This window comes from Myotis brandtii, unplaced genomic scaffold (genome assembly GCF_000412655.1).
Source record: "Myotis brandtii unplaced genomic scaffold, ASM41265v1 scaffold1606, whole genome shotgun sequence".
In the NCBI taxonomy this organism is placed as follows: Eukaryota; Metazoa; Chordata; class Mammalia; order Chiroptera; family Vespertilionidae; genus Myotis; species Myotis brandtii.
Genome location: NW_005355862.1, coordinates 746,759 through 762,571, shown reverse-complemented (window position 1 = coordinate 762,571; position 15,813 = coordinate 746,759). Strand labels below are relative to the sequence as shown.

General features: G+C 44.6%; 1 protein-coding gene across 1 annotated transcript in view; it reads right to left on the bottom strand.

The window, feature by feature from the left end:
* Window positions 1-6,407: 6,407 nt before the first annotated feature.
* Window positions 6,408-15,813, bottom strand: part of BCAS1 (breast carcinoma amplified sequence 1) — a 45,210-nt gene continuing 35,804 nt past the window's right edge. Inside the window, exons 6-9 of the mRNA XM_014536329.1 lie at window positions 15,028-15,183; window positions 14,093-14,137; window positions 11,222-11,356; window positions 6,408-6,635 (exon numbers count right to left, since the gene is read on the bottom strand). Of these exons, the coding sequence (XP_014391815.1) occupies window positions 6,408-6,635; window positions 11,222-11,356; window positions 14,093-14,137; window positions 15,028-15,183 (564 nt within the window). The remainder of the gene's footprint in view (window positions 6,636-11,221; window positions 11,357-14,092; window positions 14,138-15,027; window positions 15,184-15,813) is intronic.

Here is a 15,813-nt window from a genome sequence, read left to right as displayed (position 1 = left end):
TTAGCTCTGATAATAGTGGGATAGATTGTGGTAGCATAGTTAACCCTGTGACCTCTAAGCAACATAGAACTGTACACTTTATTTATTTATTTATTTATTTAGTTAAGGTTATTTTTATTTACAAGTTTTGAAAAATATAGATTTTTTACATGGGTTACTTGTGCAAAGTTAAATTTAGAAGAATGATAAATGCACTCCCCTCCTCCCAGTTCCCGCCCCACCCTCCGCCCTCACTCCCCCCCCACTGTCCTCATCCATAGGTGCACGATTTTTGTCCAGTTTCTTCCCGCATCTCCCATTCCCCTTTCCCCGCCAAGAATAGTCAGTCCATTCCCTTTCTATGTCCCTGATTCATTATAATCACCAGTTCATTCTGTACATCAGATTATTTATTCACTTGGTTCTTAGATTCACTTGTTGATAGATGCATGTTTGTTGTTCACAATTTGTATCTTTACCTTTTTCTTCTTCCTCTTCTTAAAGGATACCTTTCAGCATTTCGTATAATACTGGTTTAGTGGTGATGAACTCCTTTAGCTTTTCCTTATCTGTGAAGCTCTTTATCTGACCTTCAATTCTGAATGATAGCTTTGCTGGATAAAGTAATCTTGGTTGTAGGTTCTTGGTATTCATCACTTTGAATATTTCTTGCCATTCCCTTCTGGCCTGCCAAGTTTCTGTTGAGAAATCAGCTGACAGTCGTATGGGTATTCCCTTGTAGGTAATTGAGTCTCTTTCTCTTGCTGCTTTTAAGATTCTCTCTTTGTCTTTTGCTCTTGGCATTTTAATTATGATGTGTCTTGGTGTGGTCCTCTTTGGATTCCTTTTGTTTGGGGTTCTCTGCGCTTCTTGGACCTGTAAGTCCATTTCTTTCACCAGGTGGGGGAAGTTTTCTGCCATTATTTCTTCAAATAGGTTTTCAATATCTTGCTGTCTCTCATCTTCTGGCACCCCAATTATTCTGATGTTTGTACGCTTGAAGCTGTCCCAGAGGCTCCTTACACTATCTTCGTATTTTCGGATTCTTTTTTCATTTTGCTTTTCCGGTTGGGTGTTTTTTGCTTCTTCGCATTTCAAATCTTTGGCTTGATTCTTGCGCTCCTCTGGTCTGCTATTGGGTGTCTGTATAATATTCTTTATTTCAGTCCGTGTATGCTTAATTTCTAGTTGGTTCTTTATCATAGCATCGAGGGTCTCATTAGTTTTCGTGACTCTCTCCTCAAGTTTATTGACAGCTTCTAGCACATTTTTGCAAGCCCTCAAAATTGCGATTTTTAGCTCTATATCCTCCATTTCTGTCATGTTTTTTTGTCTCCGCATTTTTTATGCTTTCTTGGTGCACCCCCTAGTGGTCTTTGTGCGCAGTCTTGTTCTAGTTGAGCCTTGATTGTTGTAGTTAATACTAGAGGGATTTGACCACCAGGCCGACTGGCTGTGTGAATCAGCTGTGTCTGCCGCGGAAAACTTCTGTCCTCTGGGGGGGCGCTAATCTAGCCTTTGCCTGCGGCGATCCGGCAAATGGCTCTGCGCAGGGCTTGGGCGGGGCGGGCTCAACAGGGCGGGCGGGCGGAGGGAGCGGTTATGGTGCCCTCAGTCCCGTTCCCAGAGGCTCTGCTTCTCAGAACCCCCGGAACCGCTGCAAACCTCGGAGGGAAAGCTGCCTTCCAACTGATGCCAGACACTCCCGCTTCTCCCGTTTGGGTCCGAGTCCCCAGCGATTCGCCCGTATCTGGAGCTCAGAGTCTGAGACTCCCCCCTGACCGAAAACGACAACCGCGCTCTCAGCCACCAGCCCGCTTTGCGCGCGCACCTCCGCACCTGAGTTTTTTCCACACTGCGCCTCCTCTGAGCCTCGGTGTGCTGTTATTTTTCCTTCTAGTTGAAGAGTCTCTCCTCAGCCAGCCTTCCTGTGGTTCTGGGTGATGTCCGTTCCGTCTTTTAGTTGTATTTTTGAAGTGGTTGTTTGCGGCAGCAGTCTCCGGTGTTTACCTATGCCGCCATCTTGGTCTCTCTCTAAACAATATTTTGAAAGCCAGACCGCCTCAAACCTGACCTGCCAAAGTTCCAAGAGGCAATATACTGCCCGCTTTAGGCGGAGACAGTCCTCCTGCCATTTCCAAAGAGCAGTTTTCAGTTCTTCAAGCCTCTTTGCCGCCCAGCTGGCTGGGATGAGCTTAGCTTGTGTCTGGTTTCTGTGCCTTGGGAGTCCTGGCTGTTGTCGCTCACGGTGTTCGAGATGGGACTGGGAACCTGGTGGAGGTGATGGTGAGAAGCAGGAGCTGCTATGGGACATGATGCTTCTGTGATTGTTGTCAGATCTCAGACTTCCAGGTCTTTCTGACGTTTCACAAATGCTCATTAAGTTCTGGTTATTTAAAGTCCTGTTGAAAGGGAGATGGGCACGTGTGGCACAGAGAGAGGTGCCTGCCAATAGCAAGGGGAGACTTTCTTCTCAGTGTCACCGAGGAGCAGGGGTTGGGAAAAGGAGGTTATTTGTTACCTTCTAAGGCAGCGTCCAAGAGCTGCGCAAACCCCTTTTGCACATTTCTGTACATTTGCACACTGGCCGTGCGTGTCGCCGTTAGGCCAGCAGGGGCTGACATATCCAGTTGGGATAACTGGGTAAATGAGCGGCCGGGCTCCTGCCCCTTCCGTGTTGGTCACATGTCAGAGACACCTGCTCAGAGCCCATGTCTGGAGCAGCTTGCACGGCGGGTTTGTGGCTGGAAACACCAGAATTTTCTAGTGCTTGTCAGCATTTTACAGAATTTTTACAAGAACGATTTTATAACTAAAACATTTTAATTAATTAATTACTTTATTTATTTTTTATCTTTATTGTTTAAAGTATTACATACATCCCCCTTTTCCCCAACTGACCCCTTCTAGCTGTCCCGCCCTCTCACCCCAGGCCTTCACCACCCTATTGTCTGTGTCCATGGGTTATGCATATATGCATATGAGTTCCTTGGTTAATCTCTCTGCACCCACCCACTACCCTCACCTTCCTTCTGAGATTTGACAGTCTGTTCTATGCTCCTATGTCTCTGAATCTATTTTGTTCATCAGTTTATTTTGTTCATTAGATTCCACATATGAATGAGACCATGTGATACTTGTCTTTCTCTGACTGGCTTATTTCTCTTAGAGTCCTATCAGCAGTAAAAGAGAAGGATCTCTTACCCTTTGAGATGGCATGGAGGGACCTGGAGAGTATTATGCTAAACTTATTTTAATTTAAAGAAAACAGAGGTCTCAATTTTATTTCCAATTAGAAGAGAAGTTCCCATGAGACTGTAAACTGCAAGAGGTCAGCAATCTCCCCACTGCTGTCTTTTCTTATTGATTGATCGATTGATTGAATTTATTGGGGTGACACTGGTTAATAAAATTAGGTTTCAGGGGTGCAATTCTACAACATGTCCTCAGTATACTGTACTGTGTGTTCACTACCAACTCCCACCACCACTTACCCTCCCTTTACCCTCTTCTGCCTCCCCCACCCCCCTTTCCCTCTGGCAATCCCATAAGGTTGTCTGACTATGAGGCTTTTGTTTTGTCTTTTCTTAATCCCGTCACCTTTTTCACCCAGCCCCTCCCCCTCCCCTCTGACAGCTGCATGTCTGTTCTCCAAAGCTATGAGTCTGTTTCTATTTTGTTTTTTTAGAGAAAGACAAGACCCATATGATTTCACTTATAAGTAGAATCTAACGAACACAATAAAGGCACTGCTGTCTTTTCAATGCTGATTACTTGACACAAAGTATTTAGCACAAAAAAAGTCAGCACTGATGAAAGAAACCGATTAAAAATACTGTCACGGGAGTGAATCGTTCCATTTTACCTCCAGAGGGCGCTGTTCTTTCTGACCCAGTGAAAGAAGGAAAAACAAGATTTACAGGGGATTCAGCTTTTAGTAATTTTTATAATCGACTAAAGAAGTAAAACCGGATAATGTTGGAAAAAAAGAGTGGAACGGAAATAAATGAAATTCTGTTATTAGGGAGATAAATGTCCAGTACCCGCCTTTTATCTCCATGGGAGAAGCTTGAATTTCAAAGCACACCTCCGATAGATCCCTAAGGGAATAAAAGACGAAGCACGGAGGCTTGTTGGCTTAGAGGCGCCCCCAAACCGGGCGGCCCAGAAGGATGAGAAGTGGATGTGGGTAGTGCCCAACCCTCCCGAGCGGAGGCCAGGAAATCAATGACCTGGGGACAGCGCCCACCGGCCACTTCTGCGCTGGGCACGTGTTAGGGTTTTACCAGAATTATTTCACCGAACCCTGGCTTCCTTTTCATGACATGGGTGCTCTTTTTATTTGCATTTTATAGCTTAGGAAACTGAGGCTCATCCAAGCAGACGGGGACTCAAAGTCAGATCTGTCTGACAACAGACTTTTAACCCTTATGTAAGGGATCCTCCAACATCTGATACTTGCCGGCCTCCTGTGAGGTTTTTGCCTTGTTGTATGAGCCATCGGGTGGCGCCTTCAGCATCCTCGATGCCCAGGCCAGCTCTCCCCGGCTGCTCCCAGCCCATGACTGAGCCCTGGGGGTGCTGGGCCATTTCTGCCCAATGCGTGGCCCCAGAATGCCTGGTGTCTGTGCTGGGAATCCCCTCTGGCTTGGCCCACCCTCAGGCTGAGGGACCTTCTCCCCCTCTATTCCCTCCCTCAGCCACAGGTCACGGGTGTCCGGCTCTGATTGGTGGGCAGGCTCTGTGCCTCCTCCTGCCACTCCCGTTACCCTTCACACTCATTCTCCTCTTACACATGGATTCGGTCTCAGGGTCTGCTTCCTGGAGGACCCACTTTACCTTTACTTACTGTCAGTACCATGACTTATGCTGCACTTGCCTTGCAATTGGGCTGCTTTTGAAACCTATCTCTTACCTTGAACAAAATATACGTTAAACCAAGTTCAATGTGCCAGTTCTGTTTTTCCTAATACACTTTAAATTTATATATATTTAAACTAGAGGCCTGTTGCATGAAAAGATTCGTGCAATAGGCCTTCCCTTCCCCTGGCTGCTGGCACTGGTTTTCCTCTGGCACCCGGGACCCAGGCCTTCGCTCCGGCCAGAGCCGCCTTCAAGCCTTCACTGCTCGGGCTGGAGCCGCCTTCAAACCTTTGCTGCCTTGCCCGGCCGCCCAGGGTTGGGTCGCAGATAGCAGGCCCGGATAGGGGCAGGCCAGGTGGGATGGCGCTGTCCCGCCCTGCCTGCAGTATGCAAATTAGCCGCCATCTTTGTTGGTGGTTAATTTGCATATCACGCTGATTAGCCAATGGGAGGCATAGCGAAAGTACGGTCAATTACCATGTTTGTCTATTATTAGATAGGATAAAAGTAAACCTGTTTGACTATGGGCCACCAAACTCAGGTGCCCTGCCGCCCCTATGTGGATGTCACTCACTAGAAACTGTCCCCTACATTATATTGCTGATAAAAGATTTTTAAAAATAAGTCATCGGTGGTTGGTGAGGGAAGAGGGTTTGAACTGAACACCAAATGACATCACCCAAAGTTTTCACTTGGTGTTGAAGTTTGTTTCTGGGCAGAACCTGGAAGGAAGAATTCCTCACAACAGGAAAACTCACAGGGAGGACATTCAGAAATCCAGCTAGGAATCCAGGATTCCAGACGAGAGAATAAACTAACTCCACAGCGGCGCCTGTATCATCCCCTGCCTGGCCGTGTGTGCAAGTGGCATGGGTTTTGATGAAATTATTAAATTGGATTTTCCCAGCTCTACGGATCACACCCACCGCCCGCCTCACCCACCACGTCTTGCTCATCGTTTGGCCACATTGAAAACACGCAAGACTTGGGAACATGTGTGGCAGCTGTGATGACCAAGCAATAGCTCTCAGAATGACTCAGCCCCACCCAAACCATTCCCTCGCACGGCTCCTCCGTTCTAGAGAGGAACAGATCAGACCATGGTTTACATTTTCCCACCACAGAGCACGCTGTGTGCTTGCCCTGTGGGAAGCCGGTGGACACCTTGGCTTTTCCAAAGGACCGTGAAACCTGGTGCTTCTAGTGACTGCTTATATCTGGAGGGGCAAACAGAGCCCAGGGGGGCTCATCTCGCCAGGGACAGTGCGCTCAGAGGAAGCCAGGGGTGGGAGGGGGAGGTCAAGTAATAAGTGATTTTCAAAAGACAATGAAGTCATGAAATACCACAACCCGCAGTCATGAACCGGAGTAATTCCAAGAATGAAGTATTCTCCTTGTTCCTTTCCCTTCCTTTCCCACGAAACACATGTTTATACTACGCGAGGCACGTCATTCTGAGTCAGTGAGCAAGCCTTCCACTCAATGGCTACTTGAGTCATTTTGCAGAAGAGAAAGCAACACCACATGTTGCTGAGTTCATTGATTGGCCCAACGGAAATAACTTCTCAAGTCATCCCGGCCCCGCGCCCTCTCCACATCTTGAGACCAGCACTTACCTTTTTCCAGAACAGTTTGCCCAGAGGCAGAGGGGAGGGCCCCCCCTTCTGCTTGGCACCCTCCTTTGCTGTTTCTGTGGGTGTAGGATTCTTGGCTGCCCCTTGGGTCTCCTGGGGTACAAAGGTGGCTTTGTCCGACTTCAGGTCTGCTGACGTAGCAGGTGACTTTTCAGCACCCTATAGAGTTTTCAAGCAAAATTGAAAATGATCTCCAGATCTCAAAAGTGAAAGATCTCTCTTTTTATAAACATGGGCTGGGGTTGTGCATGTTGATTTTCTTCATACTTTTCCAAATATGCTACTCTGAATGTGGGTTTGTGTTAAAATCTTGGAAAAAGTCAGGAGACTTTCCTTTTGGACAAAAATACCTACGGAACCGTTATTGATCGTGTTTATGTAAGTAGCTCATTAGGAACCCAGCTGATTGTAAGAGGCACTTCGCTGTTAGAAGGTTAATGCGCACCCAGGCCATTGGTCTTCAGGTGATGTTGATTATGTTCCTATCAGTACAAACATTTTGAACACTCACCTCCAACACGCATGTCTGCTTATCTTATAGAGATGCATTGTTTTACTAACCCCAGTTCAAAATTACAGCAGGGTTAAAATAAATATAATGTAAAATGGAAGTTTTCGATTTTTCTCCCACATTCCACTGTGGCGATCGCTGACCCAGGCTACGAGTACGTATGAGACAGCTAGACTGAGTGAAAGGCTCTTGAGTGAGGAGAGCCCCCACAAACCCCATTTCTTCACCTTTAGATGGAGCCTCTATATCTAAATTAGAAGTAATTGAATAGATTGTAATTGACTCTGAGGCTATTTTTTTTCATTCTTGGTTAGCTCTATTTTCTAACTTTCTACAAAATGCACATATATTCACTTGCAATAACAAAAGGTTATTTAAAATTTTGTTTATTTATTGATATTTAGGAAGAGAGAGAAACACCAATTTGTTGTTCCACTTATTTATGCATTCATTGGTTTATTCTCATATGTGTCCTGGCCAGGAATCAAACCCGAAACATTGGTGTATCAGGACGATGCTCTAACCACTTGAGCTATCTGGCCAGGGCACAAAATAACCTGGAAATTTCCAAGATAAAATCCATATTTTTGGCATATCTTGAAAAATTGATAGAAGTTTCTAGATTCTCCTTGAGCTCAATCAAGGGGAGCATGGGAGGTGGTACTCCCTTTGGATGGACCCCAGACTGTAGTTCAGAACCACCCCATCTGGCTTCCTTCCTTCCTTCCTTCCTTCCTTCCTTCCTTCCTTCCTTCCTTCCTTCTCTCTTTTCCTCTCTCCCCCTCCTCTCTCTTTCTCTTCCTGTCCTCCTTCCCCATTCTCTCTCTTCTTGTTCCCACTCTGGGTGGCCACGCTGAGGTCCAATTCCAGGATGTCTGACTTCCTCAGGGACAGGGCCATGACCTCCCATGCTCTGCCTCCTCCTGAGTCATGGGGTAAAAGGAGAGTTAGAGGAAGAGAGTCTCAATTGATCTAAACATGAGTGAACACCGGCATTAGAAATTATTTTCTCTTAAAAATATTTTTACTGATCCACTGAGGATTGAGCCCAGGCATGTGTTCTGACCGGGTATTGAACCACGACCTCCCGGTTCATAGGTTGACACTCAGCCACTGAGCCACATGGGTCTGGCCAGCATAACCAATTTTAACACTCAGTCCATCTGACCTGACCTCTTTTAAGCATCTTCATTTTATGATTTGTGCTCCAGGAGTTAGTGACACAAGCCCTTTCAATTCTAGGGATGTGAGATCTCTGACTAAAAGAAAAAAAAAAAAACCCGGCAGTAAAACTGCGATGTGGAAATTCAGGAAGCTTCATGGTACTTTTGATGTTGGACAGACTCTTAGAGACCCTCTGGGCCAATGCCCGAATTTTCAGGGATGGGGAAACTGAGGCCCATGATCTGCTCCACATTAATTAGGGGCCACAGCCTGGCCTCAGCTCTGAACTTTGGCTTTCTTTCCACACAGCACATCGCCTCTCCAAAGGGTGTTTGCAAAGGACATCAATTTGACTGTTTGAAGCCACACGCTGTGTTTTCTGTGCTTCTTTTAAGAAGGAGAAATTCTAGAACTTCAGAATCTGGGGGCTTCAGGTGTGTGTGTGGAACCCTCATGCGGCTTTGGCTGAATGGGCTGAGCACAATGACGGGGCAGCCACGAGCTGGACAGATACCACAGCACCTCAGGGTAAGTAGCAAGCACCGATTTACCGTCCAAACAGCGTGGGTGGGGTCGTTAAGCAACCGTAAGGGCGCTAGCAGGATTGATGACTGCCCCTCGGGAAAACCTGAGTGGGGACCGGGCACTTCTGGGCGTGGCCAAAGCACTAAAACAACACCCCGCCACTGAGCCTGTGGTCAGGCCCAGTGTTTGGGGACTCATGAGAAGGTTCCAATCTGAGGCATTGTGGATTCAGATTCAGCCAAGGAGAGCTGACACTTTTATTCTTTATAGCAAGAATGTTATTCCATTTATTAATTCCAGGCTTCTCCACTTTTTTAGACTAAAGAATTCTTTTTATAGGAAGAAAATTGAGACTTAGAGAAACAAACCTAGGCATTAACCAGAATTGGTAACCATTTAGAGCAAAACTAGAAGAAAGTATTTCATCCTTGAATTGCTTTTATTTTGTTTTGTTAATCTTCACCCCAGGATACTTTTCCATTGGTTTTTAGAGAGAGTGGAAGTGAGGAGGAGAGACACACAGAGAGAAACATTGATGTGAGAGAGACACATCAATTGGTTGCCTCCTGCACGTGCCCCGACCAGGCCAGGGATGGAGCGTGCAACAGAGGTACATGCCCTTGACCAGAATCACACCCAAACCCGAGACCTTTCCATTCTTGGGACGATGCTCTATCCACTGAGCCAAACCAGCTAGGGCTTGGATTTCTTCTTTTCTCTTCTAGGTTATAATAAAATCAAGAAGATTGATTTTAATCACACCTCCTGTAATCATGCCACAAGGGTTATTGATAGAATTTGCCGGGTCAGTTTCAATGGCCCTATTTTCCTATCTTTTTGCACAACAGGATAATCAAGTAAAGAAAATAAACAAGTCCTAGGTCTGGAGATAAGAGCCAGGGAGAGCTACCAAACTGCTGCATACGAGAATTAAGAACATTTGGGAATCCCCTTACTCCACTTTTACACGAAAAGAGACTGAGTGTGACTCGAGGCAAAACCCCAAAGTCCTTGCATGTGAATTACAGCATCCCAGAAAGGGACTGCCTCTGCACCTTCCAGTCCTTTCCAATCCCATCCTACCCAATATGCACCTCAGGGGCAGGAGGGGAGGCCAGTGATTTGGGGAAGTCCTAGAAAGGTTGAACTTGGGGGTCCAGGGAAAGGGGAGGGATTCTGGGTGTGAGATGAATGTCATTGTGAAATGCAGGGCTGGGGCTGAGTACTCATCTCACACTCCCAAGGCCCCTACTCATCAGGGCTCCAGAGGAGCTCAGCTGGATCCCCTGTATGAGGCCTATGGCGTTTCACTAGCTGTTACCAAACGGGCTCCCACACACAGTACCACTGCTTTTTAACGTTCCCCCTTCCATCGCAATTTCTATCACCCCTTTCTCTCTTTACAGAACAAAAAAAGCCTGTATGGAAATTGAAGGGTGGCTTCCTAACACGTTTATGCAAATATAGATTCACCCATGAGAATTTCTATGGAGCTTTTATTTGCATACACAATCCTGGGACTATGACATCCAGCTGGGGACATTTTTTAATAAGATCATTCAACTTAGTGCAGAATGGTTGATATTTTAGACACATTCCCAAGCCTGCTGGCCCAATTCAAGGGTGCTTTTAACTGATGGTTTCAGACCAACACTGGCATCTTCTTAGCCACGAGAAGAGTGAAGTCTCCCAAGGACTCCTAAGGACATGGAGATAGAACTTGTTCTGCCCATTCATTGTTTTGTTCTGCCTGGGTTTTCATGTGGGTTCAGTATAAGCTCAGTTAATACAGGCAATGGATGGAGCAGGTCACAGAAAGATAAAATTGTTATCTTTAAGTTAGAAGAGTATTTCCCAAAGTGTAGAAAGCATACCATTGATGGTATCAGAGAGGATTTTACGTTGCACAGAGATATGACATGAAATGAAACCCAAATAGTGAAAATACTTTTCCTTTTTCAACTCTCATTGAATTATTCCAAGAAGATTTGGGAGAAATTCTTGGTCTGCTGGTGGCTAACTGCCTTTCAGTAAAGCTCCAGAGGGCATTGGATTTGGACTTAACACAAACAAGGTAACTAGAATGTAAGCTCTTTTTTTATTAGCCATATTAACAGTTACCTTCCTCTTATGAGGATTCTGATTTCCTATGTAAAATGTAATATAAAGTTTCTTTTAAAGATACCTTTCCATAGGAAATGGGTTGACTTCAATATAAAAATATCAAGTAAGTAATAGTGTATATGACAAAAGTGATGATGGTGGCACACATACTTTCAACATTTGGGAAACACTGGGTTAGAAGACTAGTTTCAGAACCCTGGTCCACACTAGGAAGAAACCAGTGTGAGATGTTTATAAATATGGAGACTTTAAAAAAATTACTGAAATTTGATTCACAGAATCTTGAATCCTCCTTTAATAGTCCCAACCACCCAAGGCTCTCTCTTCCCTGAAGCGGAGCTGGGTGGATACGGAATGGCATGTGCATTGCGTGGTGAAGACCAGGGTTCTTTGTTCCCCTACTAGTTCAACAAATACAGACCTTATGCCTAAAGAACCGTCTAAAGGCGAGTCCTAGCCTGGGGCTGTCCAGGTGCTTTTTCTTGGTGCCTTTCGCCGGGATCTCGGGTGTCTTCTGCCCAGCTTGCCCATCACAGACACTTTCTGCTTTGCACGCCTTTTGGGCAACAGCAGTCACAGCTTAGCACTTTGTTTTTAAACAAAATCCATTCCCCCCATTGTTTTTAAGTACATTCAAACACTTGGACAATTCGCAGCATATCACCTGCATCCCCCAACCACAAGACGTCACGTGACTGTTTCTCTCTTTGAAACTCTCAAAGGTGATTTGCTAAAGAGCACAGTCCATGGCAGGCACACATGGGTTTTCAACAGGGCAACCTAGTTCAATGACCCAGATGACCACAACTTTATTTGCTAAAGACAATGACAGAACATTTCATCTCTGTCTATAGGACATAAAATACCCAGATGAAAAATCTACCAAGTTAAAAAGGTAACACAGTCTCTACTTGACAGTTTTAAATATCTAAGTCAGTGGTTCTCAACCTTCTGGCCCTTTAAATACAGTTCCTCATGTTGTGACCCGACCATAAAATTATTTTCGTTGCTACTTCATAACTGTAATGTTGCTACTGTTATGAATCGTAATGTAAATATCTGATATGCAGAATGGTCTTAGGCGACCCCTGTGAAAGGGTCGTTCAACCGCCAAAGGGGTTGAGAACCGCTGATCTAAGTGGTACTGCCACATGGGAAAGAAAACAAATATTTGAAGACAACAAATGATAGATTTTTGCGTCCTAGAATCAAGTGACTTTCATTCCCAAACGAACCTCCTTTAATTCAGTGCTAGGGACTTCAGGGTAGCAGTATCACGCACAAAAATGTTAGCTGACTTCTAGATGGGCAGATCTCCCAGGCCAAAGAAGTTTCTAGTCTGAGCCAGTTCACTGAGCCAAAGTGGGGAGAGGTTGGAACTGAAGTAGCCCAGCCACAACCACTCAGAATTGTTGACTCAAGTTACAAATGGGGGGCGATTTTGTGTGGGGTGTGCAGTGTGCTAAAAATTCCCCAAATGGAAGGATGGCCAAATGGCACAGACATTCCAAAAGTATGATTCCAAGAACTGCAGTAGAAAACATGTCAAAAGACCAGGTATGAGAACCAGGGCTGTAGAAAGAGGTCTGTGGGTGTCAAGGACAACCTACATTCACAAAACCCTCCTTTGAAACCGGGCTCCACCAGCAGGGACCCCACAGCTGTCAGGGCTGGACAGTGAGATTTTATCAGCCAGGCCCATTCAGTTGGGACCACATTCTGGGTGGAGGACTAGTCTGGTGTCTGAGCAGCTGAAAGGAGTGAGAGCATCAGGCACTTAAGCCACAAAACACACCCACATACCCCACTATTTACAGCCTATTGTGCTATGCGTCCTCAAACAATACAAAACACAGACCCAAAAGAGAAACTTTGGACCCAAAATATTCATTGAACTTGACACTGGCTGCCTTATAGCAAATGAATAATTCCACAGGAAAACACATGTACATGAATCAGATGTCTATTTTTTCTTTTAATTTTTTTTAAAGTATGTTTTTATTGATTTCAGAGAGGAAGGGAGAAGGAAGAGAGATAGAAACATCAATGATGAGAGAAAAATCATTGATCGGCTGCCTCCTGCACGTCCCACACTGGGGATTGAGCCTGCAACCTGGGCATGTGCCCTGACCGGGAATTGAACCATGACCTCCTGGTCTACAGGTCGACACTCAACCACTGAGCCACACCGGCTGTGCTCTATTTTTTCACTAAAAGCATAAAGCAACGAGTCAATACCAGACAAATGTAATCACAGTGCTGTCTGCCTTACAGTGGTTATGGGAATAGGGATCACCGACATTTGAACAGAGCTCCATGGTTTACCAACTTTTTTTACTGTCCCCATTTTATAAGTGTGGAGATTTGGGTTCAGACAGGTTAGAATGACATAGCAATTGGGTTGAAGGACCAGAGCTCAAACACAGGTCTATGACAAATTCTAGGATCCTTTTCATAACTTAGCCCCGTCAAATACTGGCAGCAGATGTATCCGGCTGGCCAAGCCATTCATTTGGTCCTGGTGTATTTCAAAACACTCTCAGTTATTAAAAGGAGGATGAAAGACACTTAGCTGTCACCAAGCTAAACTTTCCTTAGGAGCCCCATGGACTTTAAGCCACGTGATCCACTAGAGATTATCAATTTTGTCAAGTGTGAAGGGAAAACATCTGTAGAAAGTAGTCATTCCAAACAAGTTTAGTTTGAGGGGAATTGGCTGAATTTCAGGATGATAGTGAAAAAATCCAGGGTCTCTAGGGCATCCTAACTCCTTGGGCGTGCCCACTGGTGACTACTTCATTTCATCAAATAAGTGCCTTTGCAGTGAGATTTATTTTTTTTCAAACGACATGAAAAACAAGGAACATATTTTTTAAAGACAAAAAATATAGCAGCCTTTACTTCCACTATAAATTGAGTCTCACCTCTTCCTCATTTCCATGAGCTAATTTTGACTATATTCCCTGGGTCTCTCTACATACAGCTAAAGAGACCAAGATGATAGATAATTATTAGTACTCTGCTCTTCTTCTATATAAGAAATGGATTGTTGTGACATTATTTAGTCAGAATTGGCATATATTTCAAGCTTCCCACTAAAATTTTTATTAAAATGCCATTAACATAAATGAAACATTTAAAGACAATCTAACAGTGCTATTAAATTGCTAAAAATGTACATATGTGCATAAGCATATCCACACACAAAAATTCAAGAAACAAAGAAGCAGATAGCAATTCAAATCCAATTCTATACATGAACCCAAACACAAACACACTTCAAACTACCTACCGTGTCTTCAAGATCTTTTTTTGTTTCAGCTTTGTTAGGTGACACCTTAAAAGTTTGAGAAATCAAATGTTAAAACTTATAGCTCTTTAGGGTGATTTTATTTCATAGACACATAGTTTTTAGGTCATTCTAATTCACTCTACAGGTAAAGAATGTAACCCAAAATCCTTTTAATAGAGTAGAAGCCCACAGACTTCTGGTACATCTAGTATACAAAAGTTAACAAAAGAGAATGTTTTATAATGAAATGCATCAGATCTCATACATTTACCAAGAGTTTGACCACATTAAAAAATTGACTGGTGGAATGCCACAGACTTTCCATTGATTCTGCCACTAATCCAACAAATGCACAACCCTTTGGTGTTTTTTGGGTTTTTCCTCTGAAGTCAGTCTTGGCCTTTGGAAGTAGCCCAGACACACTTGGAGCTGTCTGCTTAATGACTTCATTTACCAGCCCCTTTCTGAGTATCTGTCATGTGCCAGGCCATGGGCTCTTCCCCTCAGGGTCAGAGATGAGTAAGCCATGGGAGACATGGGTTCCTGCCTCCATCCAATTCAAATGGTAGACTGAGCTGGAACAAGATAGAAAGTGGTTTCTATCATATTTGCCATGTGAGTGTCAAAATGCTTTGACGGGTTAAGAACTTGAGGAAGTATTCTCCAGTTATTTTCATGATCAATGACCATCCAGTTGCAATAGAGTTCCATTACAATCCAGCTCAACGTTATGGAATTTGGGCACCCATGGCTCCCATTTCCGAAGTCTCCCTCATTGAAGGCCTGCTATAACAATTTCCTTGCAAAACACATCTTGTCGCTGTTCTCCAGTGTCCCAGCTGCATCAGTCAAAACAATGACACTCAAATGTGCATTATTCTTAGAATAACAAAACTTTTGAGCAATAGAATTGAGGGGGAAAGGAAATGACTTACCAGAGTTTTAAAGAAGCTCATGATGGGATTATTATCCTCAGTGATAGCTGTTGTCTGGGGGTCCTCCTTGGCAATCTCCAATTCTTCAGGGTCCCGGGGGAGAGAGCAACTCACGGGTGTGACTTCCTGTCCCTTGTCTTGGCCTTCAACTATGTCCTAGGAGCAAAACAGCATTTTCACAGTTGCAAGTTGTTGAATGTAGACTCTCAAAGTAATATTTTTGGTTCACACCCCTCTCTCCCTTGCCCCCTAATTCCAGCCATACTTCGTCTGCCCACGGGTGTGTAGAACAATCAGGAGCTTATGAGAGTCACTCTTCCTCCCCCTTCCGCTCTTTCTAACATATTCAGCATTTGCAGCTAGTTGGAGGGACATTGTTTGCAGGGTAACAAACACAGCCGTGCACGTTGCATTCCAAACAAAAACCCCTTTCTCCCAATTCAGCAAAGAGGTTGTGCATGATGCCAATGGTCTCCATCTTTGTGGTCTCCTAGTCCAGTGATCCCCAGAGATGTGTCTGAGTTCTCATAATCCACACAATGGTGAATCATAGCAACTAAAAAAAAAGAACTGATATTTTAAAATAATAATTATGTTGTCTGGATCTGGTTGTTTATTGGTGCCAGGAAGGTGATATAGGGACTGAGTTTCTACCTCAGCCAAGGGGTAGCATGCATTCTGACTCTGTTCTCCTGTCTCATCTCCACTTCTGTGACTCTGGGTCAAGTCCTGGCCATCTCTCCACCCCATGACTGCAATTCCCCTTTCCCTCCCTACTGCCCCTCC